Source organism: Centroberyx gerrardi, chromosome 1, assembly GCF_048128805.1.
Source record: "Centroberyx gerrardi isolate f3 chromosome 1, fCenGer3.hap1.cur.20231027, whole genome shotgun sequence".
In the NCBI taxonomy this organism is placed as follows: Eukaryota; Metazoa; Chordata; class Actinopteri; order Beryciformes; family Berycidae; genus Centroberyx; species Centroberyx gerrardi.
This window is the reverse complement of record NC_135997.1, coordinates 26200321-26224884: the sequence shown is the minus strand read 5'-3', so window position 1 is coordinate 26224884 and position 24564 is coordinate 26200321. Positions and strand designations below refer to the sequence as shown.

General features: G+C 43.0%; 2 protein-coding genes across 4 annotated transcripts in view; both read right to left on the bottom strand.

Annotated features, from left to right (window-relative positions):
* The window catches only part of chd9 (chromodomain helicase DNA binding protein 9), a 100032-nt gene extending 91807 nt beyond the window's left edge, over positions 1-8225 (bottom strand). For all 3 annotated transcript variants that reach the window (XM_071910232.2, XM_078285010.1, XM_071910233.2), the window contains exons 1-2: positions 8122-8225; positions 1042-2759 (exon numbers count right to left, since the gene is read on the bottom strand). In XM_071910232.2, coding sequence (XP_071766333.1) covers positions 1042-2649 — 1608 coding nt within the window. In that variant the 5' untranslated portion in view covers positions 2650-2759; positions 8122-8225. The remainder of the gene's footprint in view (positions 1-1041; positions 2760-8121) is intronic.
* Positions 8226-10779: 2554 nt separating this feature from the next.
* Positions 10780-19714, bottom strand: aktip (akt interacting protein). Its single transcript, XM_071910228.2, has 10 exons — positions 19600-19714; positions 18737-18861; positions 16973-17184; positions 16587-16651; positions 16237-16337; positions 15762-15850; positions 13350-13448; positions 12127-12234; positions 11884-11944; positions 10780-11669 (listed from the first exon to the last, which is right to left on the bottom strand). The coding sequence occupies exons 2-10, from the start codon at positions 18782-18784 to the stop codon at positions 11562-11564; spliced, it is 891 nt and encodes a 296-aa protein (XP_071766329.1). The 5' UTR covers positions 18785-18861; positions 19600-19714; the 3' UTR covers positions 10780-11561.
* Positions 19715-24564: the final 4850 nt, after the last annotated feature.

Sequence of the window (24564 nt, the reverse complement as noted above, 5' to 3'; positions counted from 1 at the left end):
TCCCTCTCTTTCCTAAGCTCTCCCTCTTTTTCCATGAGCTACTGCTCTCTCTCCCTCTCTCTGTCTCCCAACCCCCCTCTCCCTCTCTCGAGTGCTAACCACTCTCCTTCGCCCAGCTCTCCCTCTCTCTCTCTCTTTCTCCCCCCGCTCCCCCACACACGTGCACACACACTTATGCACACACACACACTCACACACAGACACAGAGAAACTGCGGCAGCAATCACAACAGCATGCAACCTCCCCCACGCTCCAGCCAGGCAGTGTGCAAGTGCCTCTGGCTTGCCCTGACCCACATCTTGATATAGCCCTAAGTATGCTTACAGCTTAGTCCTGAAGACACCGCCACTCTTAGCCTAATCAGCCCCGACCTGCTGTCGGCGCACTGGGCGGATAGACAGGCCAGACTGGACAGATCATTATCATTTTCAGAAGGAGGTTCTCAGCACTGCCTCTACACCTTCCCCCACTCTACCACTGATTGCAGGTTTCCACCAGACAAGCACACGTTCTATCTGGGCTAGTTAGTTAAACATTACATGGGTGGCTGGCGTCTGCGCCATGATATACTGAAGAGAGCACGTCAACGCTCTCTCAGTGTCAACACAGCAGTGATCTCCATTAATTTAGCAGACACAAATGCACTTCTAACATCTAATTTCTCCAATTAGTTTCAACGACTAATCATCCTTCGCTCCCTTCCAATTCCGCTGATTAGCCTATACTGAGGGGAAATAGGGGTAGAGGACTGAGAGCACAGACTATAGGGATATTAATCAGAATAGGGAGAAGAGAATATTCAAGGCAGAGTGTCGGTTCCGTTTTGGCTGAAGTCTCCTGCCGTGTGTGCCTTAAAACTCCCATATACCTTGTGGTGAACATAATGAAAATTGGTGTGTAAAGGTGCTGATGACGGAAGGTGTCTCACAGAGATTAGTCACCAAATGCTTTCTTATAAATTTCATAAGAACTGCCTCACTGGAAAGGAATATTTCACAATATTTCAACAGCCAAGTATTTTAATTTGTGTCATGGTGTTACCTTTTCTTCCTTGTATTCCACAGGTGGTGATTTCCTGTCCCCCTGTTCCATCTCCTGGCCGCTGCTGGCCCAGGAGCAGTTGGATTCATCCTGCTGGCTGAGAGCAGCCTCCAGCTGGGGCAGCAGGTCAGGCAGAAGGTCGGGAGCCTCCAAGCCCTCCAAGTCCCCACCTTGAGCATCTGACGGCAGGAGACTCTCCCCCAGTGCTTGGTATCCATTAGTGTTGGTGGCTGGAACGCCAGTGGCCCCACAGTTCTGGGGCTGCTGAGAGGGCAAGTGGCTGGCCATGCTGGGGTAGCAGCTCATGGCTTGACCAAACATCTCAGATGAGTTGTAGTTCCCCTGGGTTTGTCCAGAGCAACGCAGGGCCCGGAAAGGACACTCCTCTGCCTGGCTAACCGGGGTCTGAGGCTGCTGCTGACCCATCACTGCTGTCGATGGAAACTGGCATACTGCCCCTGAGAGCTCAGGCACTGCAGAAGTGAGGGGTGCAGTGGTGGTGGGCCTAGACACTGAGGCTGAGGACAAGGATTGTTGACTAAGACTCGGTATGTCTGGCTCTCCAGGGTAAGCAGGGTACTGAGAGGGTTGGTAGGAAGTGGCAGAGCTGACCGAGCATGCGGGCAGGGAGTGAACCATGGATGACGACTGCATGGGGAAGGACAGGCTGGGGTCTTCTGGTCCTGATCCAGGGAAGGCTTGACCTCCCCTGGCCAGCTGGTAGCCACTCTGCTGCTGCTGTTGTTGTAAGCAGGTTCCACCCAGAGAGGCATTTTGGTTCTCCAAATAGGACTTACTTGGCAGAGCCCTAGAATGGAACCGTGGTCCTCCTATAGTCAGCTGGTGTTGAACCTGCTGCTGACTATGGTGAACTTGCTGTTGGCTCTGAGAATGGCTTCCCTGGTGGAAGGAGAAATTGTGATGCTGCTGTTGCTGCAGGGGCAGAGTCTGAGGGTTCATTTGTTGGTGCTGACGCTGGTTCAACAGCTGTTGGTGATGACTTTGCTGTTGTTGCAGCTGCTGCTGAATTCTCTGTTGCTGCTGTTGTTGATGACAGGGGTGGTGTTGCTGCTGTTGTGTTTGTTGCTGTCTAAGATGAAGTTGCTGGTTGTGCAGTTGCTGCTGCTGATGACGTTGCTGTTGCTGCTGCTGTTGCTGCTGCTGAGATAAGGGGTGGTACATATTCCCATTCTGGTCTTGGTTGCCCCACATTGGACTGCTGCTGTTGCAGAACAGCCCATTGGGCTGAGGTACTTGGCTCATGGAGGCACCGTGGTACTGGCTGTGTTGCTGTGCCATCATGCTAACACCTCCACCCCCTGGACCCCCAGGGCTGGGAAAGGCCTGCTCCATAGGATTTTGCGCCTTAATTGCAATGTAGTGGCCCATCTGCTGACTGTAAGCGGGCATGGCCTGCTGCGTGGATGTGGAAGAAGCTGGAGGCATTATGCCTTGGTGCTTCCCTGGGACTAGGGGCTCCACTTGTAGGGGCTCAAAGTCGGCGCTGAGGTTCAGCTCATCCACAAGTGATGGTCCTGGGGTGAAGCCATCCTCATCCAGTCCCTCCAGCCCTCCAACAAACAGGTTGGGGTCATCAAAAAAGTCCATGGCGGAGCCTGGAGGGCAACCGCAAGCTTTGGAATTCCACTGAATCCAAGCTGGTGAGGAGCGTCACAGTCTACAGAGCTACAGGATGTCCATTATACCGAGGCCCTGTCCTGAAACAAAAAAAAAACATACAATTTTTATGGGGAGATTCAGAATGTGTTTTTACTCAGTACTGTATGGTCCACTTAAAGATTGGGTCACAGTTTGAAAACAGACTAGAGCATTATTATGAGGATCTAGCAGCGCGTGATTTTCTTCCCAGCTAATAAAAGCTTAGATGGTGTGACAATTTATCAGGCATTCTGTTTTTCCACACCAAATCTCTTTTTTGTAGTTTATCATCCATTCCCCCATCAGTGATATGTCACTGCTTGTAGGCTAATAGCACTCTGCAGCAAGCCCAGCCAGAGTCAACACAGGCCTCTAAAAAGCAAGGTAATGGCTAGGTCAGAGGGGTCTGGGAGAAATTTGGCACCGTCAATTATCTATCAGCAGTACCTTTCACATGTGTAGTAAAGCAGCTGATGCAAACCAACTGCCAGCCACCAGCAGGTGCCTCTTCCTGTACACCCCCACCCTCCCACCCCTCAACCCAATCCGCCCAGCCTGATGAAGCTGCCTGCTACTGCAGAATGTGTGGGAGGTGCAGACAGCTGATAGCATTTCGACAGCTAGGGACAGAGGCAGATGAGGCCCTTGTTTGTGTGTGAGTGTGTGTGTGCGCATTCTGAAACCACAGAACAGCAGAAGATGATGGCACACCACTCAGGTCAGTCATTATATGATGACTTACCATACACACAAACACGCACAGACACATTTCTCCGCTGGAGAAGTTGAAGTTGAAGAGATGGGTATATTGTGTTCACTAGCCAACGCATATTTCAATGATAATTAGCCTGATAAGTAGCTATATGCTAAATTCCAATGAAATTGGTATGCTCTGTATGCCATAATCTTGACTACACTACTGCATTTCTCTGAGTATTTGCTCATGGTTTTTCTATCCAACAGTATGCCAGACTGTTGAATGTGGGATTTGCAGTCTCAGGCCAAATAAATGAACAAAGAAATAGGCTAGGCCTACACAATTACATAAATAATACTGCAATGGTGTACATAGTCAGGGTGCAGGGCTCAGAATATGAAAATAAGGCAGGAAAGTTGTTAGCCCTGGTGGCAAATTCCTATGAGAGAGGCTCAACTAGGGGCCTAGTATCATATTGCCTCAGGCAAAACATTAATGCAATTCTATAATCTGCAAGGGGATTCGAAAAAATGCCGACATAAGGGTTCTCAAATTTGACATAGACATAGCCAACCTAAGCTAAGTTACTAAAAAGAGATCATCTTTGTAAATTTTCCTGTCTAGGGCAGGTGGGGCCCTAAATTGGCCAGATGGCCCACTTGGCCTATAATAAACTGGGGAAAAATTCTTATATAAGCTATATCTATCACCATGCAACAGAGGAAAGTTTAGTTCCATTTCAAACTTCTGGTGCTGTACCTGTGTGAGCAACAGGTTGGAAGTCTCTTGCAACACTCACCCCATGTTCACAGTGCGAGCAACACGATTAACAAGCCACCGGATGTCCATTCATTTCCTATAGAGCTGAGCAACCAGGGAAACTCGGCCAATATGTTGATGGCCAAGAAGCTCTTTGGCTGGTCATCAGCCATAAACAGCCAATCAGATTTCCACACCTTCTTGTTTTCCAACCAATGTGATTTAATTTCATGATCAATAGGTCATGTACAGGAGCAGAGAGATTAAATAAATCCCATTTTATGTACTTGTTGTGACTAGTGTTCTTCCATAGCGCCAGTCACAAACAACAAGCAGAATGGCTAGCCCAATTCTTCTGGGAATATTTTATCTGTCAATTAGAGGTGCAGGTGGCACTGCCTAAATATAAAGACCTGAGTAAAATGACCAATACAAGAGATACAATGTTTGCAAACTCTCGTTTTTGTACCAATATCAACAAATCACAAAATGATGGGATTTTTTAGACGAAGAATGGCTGCATTGCATAACTTCAACACAGTTCCAGGCACAAGAAGAATCTTTGCCAAGGCGCAATAAAATCTGTTCTGGCAGTTTGTGGTGTCCAGATGCCCTGCTGAGTCACTGGTCTTACATATTTTTTGGACTCACCTATATATTAGCCATTACATCTAACTTCAGAAGAACACCATGTAGGTATATCAGAGGAGGAGGCAACCAAGGATAAGCCCATTTTATAATGCTGTGCCAATTCAGTTGTAAGCTATGCTTTGTTTAAATGTTTCTACTTTGTATTATACCTTCCAAAGCAGACAAGCTGGCACATATCTGGCCCAAATGACTGTTCCTCCAGGAAATACATAGAGAATGACTATTACACTGTGAGGCTACTTCTAGGAACTGAGTCTTGATTTATTGCAAATTATTTGAGCAAGGTTGTACAGTTCTTTTGACATAATTCATGTAATGTTCCAATTCCATATTTCTATACTAATCATTATTTGTCAAATCCTGGAAGTTTAAGTGTCTGATCACTTGTTTGTGTGTTTTCTTTGTGATTGGTCAGGAACTAATAGTTTCTTAACAACTTGTCAGTCTCAGTTTAAATCAGGCGTGTCTGATGAGTCAAGGGAGCAAATAGGCTACCTTTTGTACACAATGTGAGCTGTTGCCAGACTATTGCAAATCCAATTGTTTGTTTTAACTCGGTCTTTTGCACTATAAATCTAATATTTTGGTAGAGAAATTAGAGTGTGGCCAGAAGACAATGAGAGACACAATATTCAGATTAGAATTTCTTGTTCTGTACCTTAAATTCTGTTGAGGTCGACCTAGAGTGCCAATGAGAAGACAATTAACTTCGACTACATTCCATTCAGAACATAACAAAGTAACCTAATTTGTTACAAAACAGAAACCTTAACCATGCTGCATCTCATTGTGAAAATTTGTTGTCACGTGTATCTGAATGAGTTGTCACTGAAATAAAAAAAAGTGTCTCTCAAAAATTTCCACTGGATAAAAAAATGCTCTGGTTTAATCACAGCCTACAGTTCCTGCTAAAGCACACTGTCATACAACCAGGCACAGCGCATATCTTAATATATGAAACAGTCTCACTGTCCTCAGGAGACTGCAAAATCTATTATGCACAATCAACAGGTCTCACAATAATCTGGCATAGGCATGAAGCTATTCCTGTTTTAGCTCGGGTTGCGCTCGCTACTTCAGGCACTCTGCAGTGCATTGTTTACTATCCTGCTTATTGGGCAATCAAGCAACTGTCCTGACATGTGGACCACCTTGCTACTTGTTCATTATTTTAGCTTCTCTGGATGCACAAATAAAAGGGCATCATCCTGATGACTTATCTTGCACTGTAAACAACAAAAACAAACAGGAGATAAGCACAACTACTACTTTACAAGACAGAGAAAACGCAACCAACTTGGTTGTAATAATGCTGCCCTAAAGTGTTCCTCAGAAGCTTCTACTTCTACTACACTAGTTTGGAAGTGCTAAATACAACTTGTCCCATATCCAAATGCTTTTGGTTGGAAATGGACCCTGTCACAAAAGTAGTGTTTTATTTTACAAATCATGTGGCACACAGTGACTATGTGCTGCAGCTGAAGAATGAAGAGGGGAAAATAGTCACGCAAAGTAGCATGGTGTGCAAGCTGCAGGACTATTGTCATATGGGAATAACTTTGAAACAACTTTAAAGTTCAGGGCAACAGCTTGAAAGTGTTCATATATTCAAATTCAAACCCCTATGAAGCCATCAAATACCAAGATGAAGTTTTCTGCGTACTTTGGTTACTCAGGGTTATGATAATATATATATGCACTTAGTGCGTGACACATTGGGGTTTATGGCAAACATTATAATGTCAACTACATACGAAAAATCTAGCAAGTCCTTTCATGATATTTAATGGTCAACGAATGAATTATGTGATAAAAATCGTTCAATTTCTTTACCTTATTTGAAATAACGTTATCATTCCCTACACTTGACACAGCAGATATTTCCTTGTTCATGACGTCGAACATTCATTAAATTGTAAAAATCTACCATCTTTCCCAAATGACATGAATGCAGCATATCAGTAAGCTAGTTAGCCACCGTTAGTAGCCACCGCTAACCTATGGCCCCTCCAGCTACCCCATAGTCACAGACCAGTCCACAGACGCCTTGGTCGACTTCAAAGTTTTTTTCTTCAGATGTTATGATATTAAGCGCAAACTAGCCAGAAACAACTCATTCATAATATCAACAAAAACTGGGCTAAAGTTGCCCAAAGTGGCCACCGGCAGATGTCTTACAAATGGCCACTTCTTCCTGCGTACTTCACCTCAAACAGCGTCAAGTCAACAAGTAGCAGCTAAAACAACATCGGAAGTTGAGCGATTTTACCGTCATATTAAGCGCTTGAAGTTTGTCACGTTTGATAAAGAAACTAACAATTAAATACTGGTGTGACCTGAAAATAGTGTATTTTCATTTACTACAGTATGTTACTGGTTATCACGTTAGTACTACGCATTACTCAACAACGTTGCGACGCGTTCGTCAATAAGGATCTTATTTTGAAGGTCGTGGCCGGAAGTCTTGTTTTTATTCTGGTTAGCTTGACACTGGTCTCACCTCAGAAGTCGGCAGCATCCTCTTCATCTTTCCACAGCGATGGCTTCAGCTCCTACTAGCAGTAACCCTAGCGTCTCTTATTAAGCCAACACGGCGACAATGTGTTGCGCTCCCTTGTGCAAAATTGCTGGCCAAGTGGAAACAAAAAGAATGCACGTGGTTCATTTGTTTCCAGTTTAAACCCACGCTGTTGGGACGAGCCACACGTGCTCCTATCCAAACCCCCCACTTTAGGAGTCACAGGATTCAAAAGGTGTCGTGACGCTTCCTCGCCTCCTCTGTGAGAAGGAGGAGGAGGAGGAGGAGGAGGGAGGGCGGAGGTGGATGGAGAGGTCGATGGCCATTCATGATAATACAATTAGTTGTTTCTCTCGTCCGACTTTCGTTTTCACAAGAAATACATAAAACATCGTATTGTCACTGCTACCATCCATATTGAAGTCTGTGGAAGCGATGCTGACTGAGCCTGGCTGGTCGCTGTCAGTTCAGGACCACCATAACGAAGAGCCGCGGCACACTACTTTTTGAGCCACACGCACATTCATTTACCCGGCAAACTGCGCGAAACTACCGCTATACACGCGTCTCATCCTGTCTGCAATTTGCGAGATGACTAATTGGGACTAGTTTAGCGAGATACCAGTCTTGTACCGGGAAGATTCACACTCAGCGAGGCGGTGTGTCATCAGACAGCTGAGCCGAGCCTCAGTGACTGACTGTCAGATATTTGACAGCTGCTGCCCTGAGTGAAACGGTACCCGTACAGTCCAAAACATCTCCCTAAAAAAACACTGAAAGAAGTGTTATTTCTTACCTGAAATGAACCGCGAATTGCAACTTCAAACGTCAATTAAGGGAGAGTGTTATCGGCGAAGTTGTGTCTGTGTTGTTAGTTGTACTCCTGCTGGCGACCACGGCACAGCGGCTCTACCGCTGCTGTTGACGTGACGATGATAACACCACATTTGCATATTAGTTATTGCCTCTCTGATTGGACCAGCCATAATTTGCCACAATTTCACCTTCTCATGACAAATGAAACACCGGTTCCCCCACTGATAGTATTTCTGGTACGGTGCCGTCCCAACCAACCCCGGGGAGTAAGTGATTAAAGCACTGATACATGTGAAAAGTTCCTGTGTTGACAGAGTACACAAGATGGCCGCGTACAAGCCAGAGCCAATCCGGTGAGGTTTTACTTTCACGCACAGCCCGGAGTCTCTCCTCAGCGCAAAGTTGACACGAGTGGGAGAGCTGCTCTCCACTGTGGGTACATGGCGACCTCTGGTGGCTGATCAGCAGCATTGTCGAATAGCCCTAACATAAAATAACTATAACATTCTTGTAATATTCCTGTAGGGACTTCGAGTATCTGTACCCAATAGTGTGTTTATAGGGACCTTATTGTACTTTACGGTATTTCTTTTATCTCCTACGGCAGGGGTTCCCACGGAACCCCATTTGATAAGGTTTTGTCCCATGGACCCCTATACGGACAGACTTTTGTTGTTGATTTAGTATTGTCTACATTGTACATAGTAAGAGTGAAACCTATGACAGCAGTCATCCTTATACATTCTCCAATTAGGATAATTTCTACCCTATGGTGTCACGATAATATTCCAATAATATTCCTATAGGGCCTCATAGTGTGTCTGGTGTCTGTTGAGCTCAATAGTGAGTTTATAGACAGCTCTTCATACTTTATGGTATTTTTTAATCTCTTATGGTATAGCTATAATATTCCTAGCAGTATTTATAGTTTGTCTGTGGCACTCAATGATGAGTTCACAGTGACTTTGCCAGACTTAATAGGATTGTTTTATCCCCCATGTTATCAATATAATATTCCTAGAAAGACCTATGTTTTGCTGTGATATTTGTGTAGAATCCTTCTACAATTTATTATAGAATTTCTACAGCTCTTTTACATAATGGTGTAGGTGAAATTTGGGTAGACTATGAAGTCTATTCAGTGATCACTACCACCAGTATAGCCTAAATAAAAAGGCCTACATTTAGAGGAGTAATGTTTTATTTCCATGCAGACCCTATTTTGAATGTACTTTAATAATAATCAGTACTTTATTGATCCCTAGAAAGAAATTCTCTTTTTTTGCTTGCCCCTTCAGAGAGGTCAGAGGTCACGGTCAGCTACAGGACAGCAGCCCTGGTGCTGGTAGAGATTCGGAGTCTTGCTCAGGGACACTTCAGCAGTTTGGGCGCTTGCTGAGATGGGGCTTGAACCTGGATCCTCCAGTTGAAGGACAAAGTCGCTAATTACTAGGTCACCCCGCTGCCCACTGTGAGTCTCATATGACTGGCTTCACTGTACAATTAATTTATTTTGGAACAATTTACATTATTTAAAAAAGTGGATGAACTGTATTTCTCAAATGAAAATTGTAGTGGTAAATTGAGGTTAGGTAGGTTTATTCTCCACTACATTCCAGAAAACAATAGAGCATTCACATGCCAGTGACACACCCAAAATACTGAGGTGGGAATTTTGATTGAATTGAATCCTGTGCAAAAGATTCTGTATAAGAATCTGTGTTTTAACAAACTAATTTTTATAGTGAAACTGGAGCTGTATGAAAACAAGTGGATGAACAGTTTCTGGGACAACTGTATAACTAAAAAAAAGTTATGATGCCTCACAGTTTACTTAGTTAACAGATTTTCCAAGTCAGGAAAACCCATTTATGGTGATCTGATGTGTGAGAACAAAAACACAGAAGTACAACTTAAGTTTTGACCATTTTATTTGATTTCAGAGAAAAGCTTTTAAATCTAATTTCACCTATACAGTACTATCATTCACAAACTGGAGTGAATGAACGGTTCCATACTGAACAGATATAATGATATCTCACACTTGTTTGTTGATGCCAAAAGTGCAAATGACAGTGTGTGAAGTAGAAAGATATTTTGTTGACTTCATTTCACTGCGGCTATAAGTAGACCTTACAGATTTCAGCACCACAGAGGCTTTACTTCAAATGTCTGAAGTAGTCCTTCACTTGTAAAAGGGTTCCCACAGGTTTTCCATTCAAAAATTCCATCCCTTTTCCAGACCCTTATTTTCTTGACTAGATTTGAAGTTTTTGGTTGGTATTCAATACAGTGCAGGTTGAAAGTGGCTGGGCAATACGACTGTCAACTAAGCCAAATCATCTACAGATGAAGACTGTTCTTCACATCATCAATGTAAAATGACATTGATCTGCAACTATAGACACCATGTAGTCGTGTATCTGGACAGAACCATGCTACTACCATGAAATCATCAAAATGCATTTTTCATTCTTCTCTAGACCTGCGTAGGAACCTGCGGTAACACTCTGACTCCTACAGAAAAGGACTGTTAGGAAGTTCATGTAGAAGTTGCAGGGAAAGAAGTGCTTTGTTTAGACAATACAAACATAGCAGCCAATGTGTCTCTGGAAGTCAAACCTCTGCACAGCATCCATTATTTACACATCAAACCTTTAATAGCCATTAAGGGTACATAAAACATTTAAAATCAGAAAAATAAAATACATGAGATTACTTAATTTAGCATCTTAATTAAAACCGTACTTGCCTGCTCCGCTTGATATAATATATATATATATTATGAACTATTTAAGACAATAGTTTACACAGTAAATAAAAAAAAAAAAACCCTAATCATTGTCCAATAAGAAACAAGTCAAATATAAAACAAGTCTTGTCAATCTAATTTTATATTTTGTAAAACGTTGGGAGGAGGGGGCGTATATCTAGGTTGAGTCCATCCACGCAGTTGCTACTCACAACATTCCAAGTCCTGCAAATAAACTGTCCTGAGCCAATTTCAACAAGTGGTATACATTATGTAGGCCACTACTTACCGTATGAATGCAAGTTACTTTGCTCACACTTTTCAGCCCCTTTTGGGAGGTCGTCTCATCACCTAGCCCAAAGCGTGTGCACGGAACCGAAAAGTAAGATGAGAAAGCTCTTTGATTGCATCGCAGCCTACATGGTGTTGCTAAGACATCCAGTTGTCATTGTCGATTTACATATAACACAAACTTCATTTCCTTACTCTAAAGCTGTTTGAGCAGGTGCCTACAAAGCTTTTGAAGCCGAGCAATAACGTGGAGAGTTAACATGAAGTCCGCTCAACTGTTTCAAGGATCCAGTTCACATGAACAGCTGAGGCAAGTCCGTGGCATGGCATCGTGCTCGGTGCCTCCCTCTGCTGGCTGCTGCTGCGGCAGTGCAGGCTCAGCTCTGGGGAGGGTTGTCGTCTTTGCTGAAGGGCTGCGTCGATCCGGGCTTCACCCAAGACAGTCCAGACACCTGCATTCCCTTGTGGTGATCCTCAGGCCGTCTCTAGGGCGACAAAGGCAAATTACCAGTCGCGTCACAGGAACGGCTCACACAGCCTGACCAATCAGAGTGCTGCTGGCTCCCACACAGGCCTTAACCGAACCTCCTGGGACACGAGGCCCGGAGGAGCCCGAGGTAGACCAGATCACTCTGCTGCTCGTATACAACCGCACACTGTAACTGACACGGTTAACCTCTGTGGTTTTGGAAAACTTACTTTATGCGTGAACATCCGCTCCTTCGCCTCATCATGAACAGCTGGGTTCCATGGAGAAAAGCTGCAACAAATGGATGAGAGAGGGGCAGGGGGAGAGTGTGTGAGAAGGGAAACAGAATAATCATTAGTACTGTTTGTTTTTCTTTTCAAGTTACATCACACAAATCAAGATTACAGGGCGTGTTTTGTTTTGCCGTACTGGTGACGGATCTGGAATGTGAAGAATGGGGACAGTTCACCAACCTTATTGCGTAGGGATCGTCTATCTTGGGCTGGTCGAAAAGATGACTGTTGCATAGTTTCACACTATCCACCACCTTGCTTTTGAACAACTGCACATCCTTTTCATATCTGTGAGGAAATACTGAAGCTGGATCAGGAGAAACATGGCTAGAGGTGCCTTATGACACAAGTGTAAGGAAAACTAAAAGTACTGATCAAGGAAGCACAAAGTCATGGGTCTACAGTGTTACTGGATGATGGCATGGTTCCTCTCATATGTATCGAGTTTGACAGGTAGTAAGTTTATCAAAATATAAATAATGCATTCTGTAAAGGCATTACTGTGTCAACCAAGGACTTTCGTCACGTACCACCCTGTAATAAGAACCAGAACTACTTTTTTAAAATCTAATATTTTGTAGGAGTAGCTGTCATTTTTGCCGGACCATGGAGCGGAGCCGGCCAATGGTATTGGTGCCCCACTGACTGACTGACCATTGTTGAAACGCGCATGCACGACTTTCCCATACATAGGCTTGCTGTAGTGCACCGCCACAAAAATCAAAAGTTGGTCAATGTATAGAAATTGATCTAAATCGATCTCTAATGCCCCTAATATGCGCACATCAAGTCACGCTTGTCATTTGGCAGCACACAGACCGGTAGACTTGTACTCAATCCAACAGAGCTCCCATTGTGAAAACAAAAGTGAAACTTAACATTCCACAATTCGCTCCAAACTCACATGTGTTCGTGACAGGATTTGTAAACAGTAACACGTTTTAATCGGAGATGTGTCAAACTGCTCAACACTCAGATAGTTAACATGAGTGCTGTGCAAAGACCATATTGCCCCAGTTACTATTGGATTTCACCGGACGCTGCTGTCACTGTAGGTAAGTAAAAGCAATCCCATTGAAATTAATTGCACCAGTCTACTATATGTGTAGATTCAGAGCACTCCAGTCCATTTTCCATGCCACAGCAGCTGTTTTAGAGCACAGGGCGTTGCCCCAGAGCCTGAAAATGTTGCTCTACATCTCATTGACTTTGAACAAGGAGCAAGTATCTTCTGGAACCTACAAGAAGAGGGTCCAGTACCATTTATGGACAGAAAGTCATGGGTCAAATGGCTGCATTCGTGGTCCGGCTAAACTATGGCTACCCAATTGAACTTGTTTTTTTAAATGTTGCATCTCTCATTTTGGGATGAAACCGTGAAAGACAGAGGCACAGAAACTCACAGCACAGCAGCCTCTGGGTTGAGTGGTTCCATGGTGTTGATCTTGTAGAAAACAGTACGTGCGTACATCAAGACCTGCCAGATGTGGTTGTGATTCCGTCTATAAGAAAACATAGGGGGAAAAGAGCACAAGGTAAACGCCTATTCCCCAGGAATATGGGTGTCTACAGGGGAATCCTCGGTGCCTTGGTTGCCCTTGGAAAAGTACATCATAACAAAATGTGAAGAGTATCAGCAATGGATATGGAGTCGTTGTGAAAACCAGGAATGCATTCATAGTGTCAAGTATTCTTCACTTCCTAATAGAAAGATAACAATGAGAGCAATACGCCTATTCTTTTTTGTCCCTCTGTGATGAAATCAGGGGAGAACTGGAGTGATCTGTCGGTCTGTAACACACTATCTGTGACACCACTGACTGGATTTTGAAAAAAACTACGGGGAATTATGCATCTCACCACTACATTCCAGCATTTTCAAAATTACAGTGATTGGCCTTGTAATTGGCTACAGGTCAACACCAATTATAGATCAAAATTAAACATTTTAATAACCAGTCATATCTCACACAGAGCAGGTTCTTTCTCTACAAATTTGCCTCCAGGACCATCAGTGTACACCCCATTGGATTTTGAGTTTCTTGAGAACAATTTTGCCACTTTCAGGCTTTTTCATTTATTTACTGATTGGCCCAAAAAGTAACTAGAAAGTAATTAGTCAAAATGGAGTGCCACAAATGCCAAAAAGAAAAGACTACCTGGCAACCTACAAAATGTATTTAAGATAAGAAAAGATCAATTTTACTGTCCCTCAAGAGGAAATTTGTCTTGGACTCAGTGCTTCTGCTGAATCAAAATAGGCTTTAACAAACAGACATGTTAGAGTACAAGACAAAACAAACATTCGTTCCCAAATTTCCCTTAGGAGGAAAAATATTTTTTTGCAGTTAAAGTCACATGTGTGGCACACAGTTTGAGAAACCGTGTAATTAATCCTCAAAGATATGATTTTATTGTATAGTTTAGTGTGATTCATAATTCACCAACAAAAAATAAATAAAAATGAATGCATGGTATTAACATTTCAAAATTCATTTGCTTGCCTGCTTCAGCTTACTGATAGTTAGTTTACGACCTCACCCAAGGATTGGGTCGGATGAACAATGATCACCAGCCTGCACCACTGTAGGAGCAGGACCTGGGGTGTGGGATGTTTGCTGTGACAGAACGGACGGCCACAGCTCGCCCCCTGTGAGTCTGACACGGAAGAGGCTCGCCCCAATGCACCACCAGTACAGTATTATCTGACTCACTGCTGCCTGTGCCTCCATTTAAGTCATTTTAAAACCCATGCATAGTCACCGTTTTAGTTGTGAGAACTACAGAACTGCAATCTAGCAGTGATCCAGCCAACAGCCCACTCCCAAAATAAGCTCAATTTATTATTTTTAAAATGCAAATGTAAATGAGACAACCGCAAAAGTTAGAGCTATTCTTTTGTGCAACTGGCTAGCTGACAAATTCCACAAAGGTCTGTCACAACACTACGATGTGGCAGACTTGGCAGAGACCCTCTTGCTCTGTCCCAAGCTTTTATAAACACCCAAACTGCCCAATCACAATTAAGAAGTATTCTTTCCAACCAGACATATTTATAAATGACTCAAATGAAATAGACAAAGTACAGAAAGGGGGGGGGGGGGGGGGGGGTGTACAAAACATATAGAGTATGCATTGTTCCCCAACAGACTTGAAACTTTGACCTTTTTCAGATTTGTACAACTTTTAACCGATTGGTTCGAAGGAAGGGCATCATTTTGTCATTGACAACATATTTGTTGTTGCCTTGTTTTTATTATTTTTGTTAAAAGACTAAGTCTGTGCTCGGGCTTTGGTGCGTTTTTCACTGACTCTGCCATGTTCCTGTAATGTGCTGAGCAGAGCAGAGCTCCAGCTGACTGAAACAGATGAGCAGTGGGCCCAAGGCTGTGTCCAGCTGAGCAAACAGTCCAAGACAAGCAGGACCAGACTGGACTGGCAGCCACCGTAAATGCTGGCCCTTTACGAGCTACACATGACAGTGAAAATGTAAAAAACACAGCTGCACGCAGTGCACCTCTCAGGATTAACTGTCCTGTTTTTCCATTTTACTGAGCAAAAGTGGCTCGTACCATCCTGTAAGCTAGGTCATGTGATTAGCCCAAAGTCCATTTAAAACAAACTACTCATAGTTGACATCAAGACAGACAAATAGTAATTCACAGTTTAGCCCTAAATAGTGTGAGACACTAAAAGGGGCATGAGAACAAATGCTAATCAAAATAACATGCAATTTCTTTTTTGCTTTTGAAAAACCCAATTTGAGGAAGAAAATAGGAGATTGAATGGCCTAAGCATAAAAGCAGAGAACACACCTCCATTTGGTGAAGGCTCTTCTGACATCAAGCTCTCCAGACACAGGGTCCACCAGGGGATGGAAGACCGGGATGTCAAACACCACTCTCTGAAATAAAGGACAAGGAAGAAAAAGTTCTGGGTTTGCATTTTTAGCTAATTTAGCTACATTTTATGTATATATAGCTACATTTTATCAAGCACTCAGCTTGATGTTCAACTTTTGAACAGTTTAAAAAAAAAAGAAAAACACTGAACAAATTTTCGTGACATTTATGGATATGTAATATTTTCCTCAACTTTTCCAATTCAAGTTTCAAACGTCAGGATTTTCCTGGGTTTTCCATGAACGTAGGAACCCTGACCATATGTAGAAATGCTACATGGATGGTTGAGCGCAAAACATTTTTTTGCCACAGTGACTACACTCTGCCATGTTCCTTTATTTTATGTGAAGAGTACAATGACGTATTGTACATTTGGTATACTACTCACAGGACACTCTCCATCGGGGTAGTTATCTGGAATATACACAGTGAATTTGAAGACACCATCCTGGTACAAGCCATGTCTGATGAATATGACCCCGAACCACACTGAAAAGAGGGATACATACTTTAGAATCTCTAGAATTTCTGTCATTGTGTATCAGAATCACTCTTTATGCCGACGTGTTACGACAGAACCGTCCAAATGTTTGAGATGTTGACTGAAGAATTTTAGGTAGCATTTTTTTTTTTGCAAAATGGAGGTATAGCATTTTGGAATGAAACAATTCAAATATACATTCAGTTAGTGTATATGAAAGAGACTATACTGCATGATCTACAGAAGAAGGTCCTTACTTAGTGCCGACTTGTAGGATGGCTGTACATAAATTCCTGGGAGTTTCTGCTTGATCACTAGTGTGCTGCAGGTCACACAGAGAGATCACATGACACAGAGTTAGATCAATGCAAAGGGGAACAAGAACAAAAAATGTTTGGAATTTGTTTTTATTCTCATCAGCCCACCTACACCAGTTAAAAAGGGATACTTTGAGACCAAGTTGATGCTATCTGTGCCCCTTGTTTCAAAAGACAAGTGCCCCAAAAACATTTTAGGGAAAGTGAGGTACGAACATAGAAACCTTTTCCCCACAACATGGCAAGTGTCAAAAGAAGAAAAATAACCAACTAAACTTCTACATGACTAGGTATCCCTTTAATTCTGACCCTGGACCAGTACTTACAACTCAGCCAGCAGGGAGTACTCCAGGTAGAAAGGGCCATAGGAGGCGTGCGTGCCATTGGCTGACTGGGCCGTGGCGGCCGTTGAGGCAGGCTTGGTAATAGGGGCTGCATTCTTAGGGATGGCGGGAAGCTGCTTTTTGCCAAAGGGCGGCCGGGCTGGGCTGGCTCTCTGCTCCCCCTGCCCACTCTGTTCCTCACCGTCAGATCTTTGCTGTTTTGGATAAGAAATATGAACAGGAATCTCATCAAATTTGTATATTTGACCAGCTCTTAGAGGAAAGAGTCAATTATTATCCATCTTAATAAACTAATTGCCAAGACAAATTTCCTGGCCAACTTAAAAAGTAGACAGAAGATAAGTCTTGTGACCCTGATTAGAGCAGACTACTGTTTGTGAGCCGTTATGCACACCAGTGGAACACAAGCAGCCCTGGGCACTGACCATATGCTGTGACCAACCTCTCAGGTTTCACCGCCTGTCTGGCTTCTTTTTTCCCAGCTCCTCAGGGGACAGTGCCCAGACAAAAGCAAGCACGCTAAAGTACAGCTATCATCCTATCCTACCGACGTTGCCGAGAACGAGCAGAGCAGAACGGGATAGCACAAAGCAGCAGGGATGCCAGGAACGCATCAGGAAGCCACAAAGCATGTTGCCAATGACTAATGCAACTATGGCAGGAATGCTTGGTTTGAATAGTGTGTTAATGCAACAGATTTAGCCTGCGCGTTTATTGAACTGAGGTTTTGACTTCAGAACGTTTTGGAAGTGTTCCTGTGAACAGGGGGGGAAAAAATGAATTCACACCCTTGCTCGAGGTACGGCGTTTGTTTTACCCCCAGGCCACACCACTATGCTAAAAATTTAAAACAGGTACCACCCTTCCTCTTTGCTGGTGGAAATTCAGGATAGTCCTAGCCAACTGGACTGAACCATTCAGACGGCAATGCCAACTGGCAATCAACGATGGGGAAGAGAGTTTATTCTAGGAGGGGAGCCTAGCATCCAACCAAAAATGTCATGCTCACATAGCAAAAAACTTCATCTTTTTAGTCATGCATTTAAAAAATTGTGGCAAAGTATTTCAACTGTTTCAATGAAATTTAAACTCTTGGTGAGTCTTACTACTGGGAGTTGTTTGTGGTGAGAATGAAAGGTTTAAGACTATTGCTCATGGTATTAGCCATGAACTGCAAAGACATTATGAAGTGACAAAAGTGAATAGAAGACCACACCTTCCTCTTAAGCATTTAACAATTCCAGTTCACCAAGATTCCTAGGAAAATCAAGACAAGTGGGAACAGGTGCAGTACTGTAGGTCTCTACGCTGTTGTTCAAACAAACAGAGGCTGGAGGAGCTCAAAACAAACAAGAGTGAGGTGCTAAAAGACTCCAGTGAAGAAGTTGTGACTGCTGAGTAAAGACACAGCTCATTCATTTTTCCAGAGTGGTACTAATCCCAATACATACCATTCACTCTTTTTCTGGGAGAGACCATCATATCAAATTCCACAGCGAAACCCTGCAGTTTAATGTCCCCTTGCTTATCAGCAAACATACAAACCTCAGAGAAGATGACTTCAGACCTTGACTGCCAATAGGCAAGGCAATGTCAAACTTGAAGACTTCATTGTTGAGTTTTATGCAATACCCTCTCCCACACAAGGAGAGAACAGCGTGAAATAAGGGTTGGAGTACTGGATAATTTTCCAGTGGTGTTGTAGCGAAAACAAAAGCCTAGTTCAGTGTATTTTTGTGAACTTACCTTACGACTTGTATTGGCAGACATGCTCCAGAAGGGGTTCAGGTTCATTACTCATAGAGGTTCAAATTGGTGTCCCTCTTTTTATGTAGGTCCCACGACAAATGCTGCCTGTGCCATTCGCTAATCTGACGGAAGGAAGACATGAAGAAACAAACAAATGACTGCTGGAACTGTTGAGGTCAAAACACTAGCACACACACACACACACTCACTTGTAACGCACTGTAACGTTACCTAACTATATCAGTCTTTATAGGTAGCTAACTTGTTACGGCAGGGACATATTATTAAAGGGACTTTAGTTACAGTAAGTAACGTTACTGTTCTGGACAGAGCCTAAATTCGTAAAGGGATTGTTTGGGTTAGCCAGCTTTATGCTAGCTCTTGTGTGAAGGTAGCGATATTCTCATTCTTGTCAACGTTCATTTAGTCTGTTTTCTGATGCATTTAGTCGTAGGATTTTAACTAAGGCTCTGTATTACATTATCAGCAAAATTATACATAAATTTATGGCATTCCTAGCTAGATACCGAGCTAACGTTATCGTGTTACTCGCCTCAGCCTGTGATAGCGAGCTAGGTTAGCAAACAAACGTTGGGCTGCTACTAGCTTGACCTAGCTAACGCTGATCTAATTTTAGCTGTCAGTTGGAAATCCAGCCAAATGCTGTTTTAAGGAGTGAGAATAGTTTACGATAGTGTTCACATTGACGCTGTCTCGCCTGCTTTCGTGGCTAACTTAATGTTATCTGACACCAACATTAGCCTAGCAAGCTATCGTTTGCTTTGCTGCTGAGTTGTTTAACTTATTCCTTTAACGTTAGCACAAACGTTGACAAGCTTAGCTATCTAGCGTTAACTCACCGTCTTTGTCAGAGACCTAAAGAAAAGTCCTTTAGTAAAGATGTTAACCTGATTCCCAGTAGGATTTTCGCACAAACGGTTCAACTGCTTGCCACCACTTTAGCTGTCACCCAGCTAAGTAGCTAGCGTTAGCTAAATAATTTGACAGACAGAGAAACCGGAATCCAATCTAACGTGATTAGGGGCAGGGGCGTTTCTCATTTATGAGCACGGATTCTCATTGGCTTACTGGGAAAAAATACTGGCAGTTGATTTGCCGACATTCAGTCACGTGAAAAGGAAAGTAGACTTCACTGAAGACAGAAAAAGTAGCTGATGAGACCAATAGTTTACTGTCAATCAAAAGGTAGGCTGTGATTTTCTAACTTTTGTGAAGCGGGGTCAAATATAACATAGCAGATTATTAACACACTCATATTCTGAGTTTATAAGAAAGTTGTAATCACATAGTTGTAGCCGGTTTGTAGTCTATCACCAATGTTAAGTGTGACCTCCTTGTAATACATCATGCTTGCCATGTTTCATGAGGATGTCTAACAAAAAATGTTATTTGGTGTGATTAAAAGTCAGTAGTGTTTTTCAGTCAATTTTATAATTTATCGCCCATAATAGGCCTATTGACCCATCTAGTCATTAAATGTTTGTGTTGTTTTTGAAAATCTTCCTTGCTAACTTTAGGTGTTAGCCAGGGAGAAGTTTCTGCCTGCTTGCTGAACAATTGTATGTGTAACATTGACAGCGTACATGTGAAAAATATATTAGAGTTAAATACAGCCACCCATGTCAACTACTTTGGCCATATTAATCCTATAAGCCCAAGGTTTGTAACTGCAATTTTGCTCTATAAAAATATGTCCTAAATAATGACAGGATTTGATAGAAGCATTAGCACAGGTGATGGAGTGTTTGTTGAAAATAATCACTGCTTTCGGGTAAAAGGTGGAATTAACTTTCCTATTCCAATCAGGACTGCAAAGTCACTCGCTTTCTTGTTCCGTCCATTTATCCCCCCCTCTCCTCACACACATACACACACTTCATTTCTTTTCCTAAGTACTTTGTGTTGCCACTTGCACACTCTACCTGTACTTAAAGGCCCAGTCCGTATGAGGTGCGCTGCCCTCTGTTGAAACACTGTCACACCACCGCTGGCTCTGATCCTGCCTGGTATACAGTTCTGTTCAGTTTGCACAAAACTAAAGAGTAAGTCACCCCAGATGTATTTCAGGACACTTTTGATTGACTTTACAGTAATATGGACTCCATGTCTGTTGCCCTAATTCTATTGTCTCGGTGTACTGCACAGCAACAGTCCCTTGAGGGAAGGCGCATCCGAGCCATCTGCGTCACACATTTCTTTAGTTTTGACCACGCTTCATTGGCAGTTCATTCTGTTGATTGATTGATTTCCTAACAATTACCCCTAATTATTTTTCTTAGTGAGGAAAAAAAACTAATTTAATGCATGACTGATTGCATTAATTGGGAGAAATGACATTGTCCAAGTTTGAGAGTAAATACAAATTATTGACTCCATTATTGTTATCTGATTGTATATTGTCCCAAGTACACTTCACTGACAAAGGTAATTAGTGTCCTGCGTCTTTATTGGGGCAGCCGACAACGCAAGGTCACCATCACTCTTTTGACACATACAAATCAAAGACCACCTCAAAACAAATAACTTTATGCCTGCTTTGCCTTCATCGACATTGAGATAATCTGTCAGACACAAACAAGGGTGCAAATATCCACACCATTGCTTTTGTAATGAGTTTTTTGTCTTTGCCATTGATTCTTTGTCTAATCAACTATTGTGACCTTGTTTGGTCAAACAAATACATTAATGAATGTAATTAAAGGGGGAGATTGGATTAACTAATTGACTGAGTGACCCATTCAAGATAAAATAAGATTTTGTCTTATAGGACAGTTTTGTATCAGTCCAAACTCCACCATGTTTAAACATACAATTTGATGCTATTCTGGGAATCTAAGAATATATCCAAAGTGGACGTGTAATTTTATACTTTCAAATATGTATCATCTGTCACATATTATGAAATCCTTCTGTCCTCTGTGGCGACCATAAGAGCTGATCCACGTGTCACAGTGGCTTTAGTCCAGCTGTGAGTTGCACTACAGGCCAACCCAATGCAAACATTTGGATGGGAAGCATCATAGGACCCGGCATCAGCACTCCGAGTTTTTTATTTACCATTCAGGTCAATGATTTAATGGGATTACTTGGTTGTCTGATCGTGCTTGTCTGAAAAAAAGATTAATATTTTTTGATTCCAACAGCATTTCCCAGCCACACAGCTCCAGTAGGCGCCAGAATTTGAACTTTAGGTGAAATATGTCCTCTTCTTATGCTTCCTGTCAGTCCATCCCTTCAGAGGATTTCAGGCCCGCCGATTCAGATCTGCAATTTGGTTTAAATGACAGTTAAAAATTGCAATTGGCAGTCCCTGGTGAGACCTGCCTTGACAGCACAGACATAAAAAAGTGAGAACAGATGACTCCACGTCCAGATAATAAGTAATAACAATGTTAGTTTAAATAAAGAAAGCCAGATCTAGATTCAAATGCAATATTCATTTTAGGAATATGAACAACTGGGGAGTAAAGGTAAAAAAAAAAATAAAAAAAAATCAGCCAAATCCTTCATATAGCAATAGTCTTGCCTTATCCCTCAGGCTATGGCCTGGCTAAAACCTCAATGCAGCAATTATTTGCTGTAATGACTGCAGTTCAAATAAGCCTGGAGATTTTATTAAACCAAATGAGAGAATCATCTGTGTATTATCACCTTGTGATTGACAGTGACAAGTGTTGGGCAGGCTCGGATGTGAGCATGATGAAGAAGCTCCCGGCAAAGCTCTCGATAATGTTACCCCTGATAAAGTCGCCTGGCAAACCTCAGCCAACAAATGGAGAGGAGAGAGCTCCACGCATATTAATTCCAATTGTCAGATCCCTCCAGTGGGGGAGGAGGGTGTGTGTGTGGGTGTGTGTGTGTGTGTGTGTGTGTGTGTATGTGTTGGGGGTGGGGGGGTGGGGGGTAATCTGGCAAGCAACGCTGGCTGCCCCTCCATTCACTGACTGGCATTTTACACAACTAATGAAAAAGAAATCCATTGTGCTGATCATGTGCATAGATTTCACTCTATAATAATGATGAAATAGAAATATTCATAATAAAAGTAAAGGTCACTCGCTGCTGTGGCTAAGCTTCCTAAGCTGCAACCTTTGCAAGAGCAGTTGTCAGGTTCCACTGATAAAATAGGAAAAAAGGGAGAGGCACGTCAAAGTTTAAACCCTGCAGGGGCCAAGAGGTGAGATGAGGCGACTGAGCCTCTGCTGCGTCGCTCCTCGGGCATTTGTGCGTCTTCTCTCCTCCGCGCAGCAGCGTTGATGACGGAACAGCTTCACGCGCATCAAAAACACAGACGACAGAGCGAACAGATCGCGCTCCAACGTCCAACGGAGAGGTCAAAGGCCAGGCGCTTCTTGTGATTTACACAGTTCTCTCTGACGTACACAGAATCAAAGATGTGCACTCTTCAGGGATTTGTCCAGCCTAGTTAACAGAGTAAAGGAAAATATGAACAACCGCCTTTCCTCTCTGCAGCGGTTCCACCCTGTCTGTCTCTCTATGTAGGTCACCTGGGCTTCTTCAGGCATATGAGCAGTGGAGTACGGGGGTGGAGGAAGGCATGTCTCACCTCTGAAGGACATCCACAGTATTATTATTGCCTGCTGTGACTTCCGCGGTGAGCCCCGTCTGCATATGCATCATACATTGGCATTTATTAGTGCCATGCACTAAGTACAGGCCATGTTATTGGATTTGAATATCAGCTCCTAGCCACATTCACCAGCCCTGGAAATATATTATATTAAGATGAAGCAATCTCATTTAATAACACCCAAACTAATAAAAGGAGAGCGGATTGGAAATTAAATTTATGAATATTGCTTGGCAGCAGGAGTGATCCAAAAAGCCTGGCTTGGTCTGTCATATGCAGACATTTCTCTAGCTATAAGCCCAGGTGCTAAAGATATTTCAGACTCTCCCTATGAGTGTCATGGAGAAATGTAGAGATATCTGTAGGTATATTTCTGTTCTCTGTTGTATGTTGGAACGTTGCAGGCCATTCTATAGCCTATCACGATCCAATTGGACCACGCATTGTCAATTGTTTTGACAAAATAAAACAACAATCACTGTGATCATCATTCTATGTATGGCACAATGCATCATTAACAGGCCTAAAGCAGGATCAGACTGTGATAAATAATTAACACTGATTATTATTGAGTAAACACTATGGTTAATATGCAACCCTTTGATGCAACTGTTGTGTGAGCCCAGACTTTGATTATTCAGCAATAACCATGTTGCTGCTATACTGCAGAAAAACCTCATGACTGCAATTTTGGTGATATCATGTTTTTTCTTGTGCTGAAGGTTTACATGGTCCTCTGTGGGTAGAGTCAGCTTGATGACCCTAGAAACCGTGAAACTCACTCAAAGCCCATGACAAAACTTCAAAAATGCATGACCATCAATTTGAAAAGGCTGTTTCCCCCCCCCCTGAAATCCTGAAAGTTTGGCTTTCTGAAGCGGTGTTCATCCCACAGCAATCATATCTGTCTGTGCCACATCTTGGTAGCTCAAATTACGGAACGCCGCTCCGTCACTTCACTTGGGTCCACCCCACATGAACCCATCATTTCCCCCCTTGTGTCGTTGATGGACAACACGCTGTCGGTCAGTGTTTCAGTGTTGTGTGTGCACAGCAGCCGTTGGCCAAGACGTCCAACCGGCCCGGTCTGTGTGTGTGTAAATGTTGAGTCCCAGTGGAGCTGTGACTGTCACTCACTGCCCGGCCAGCCTAGTGCCAGGCATCGATCGCCACATATATCTTGCTCTGTACTTCCCAAACCTTCATCAACAGA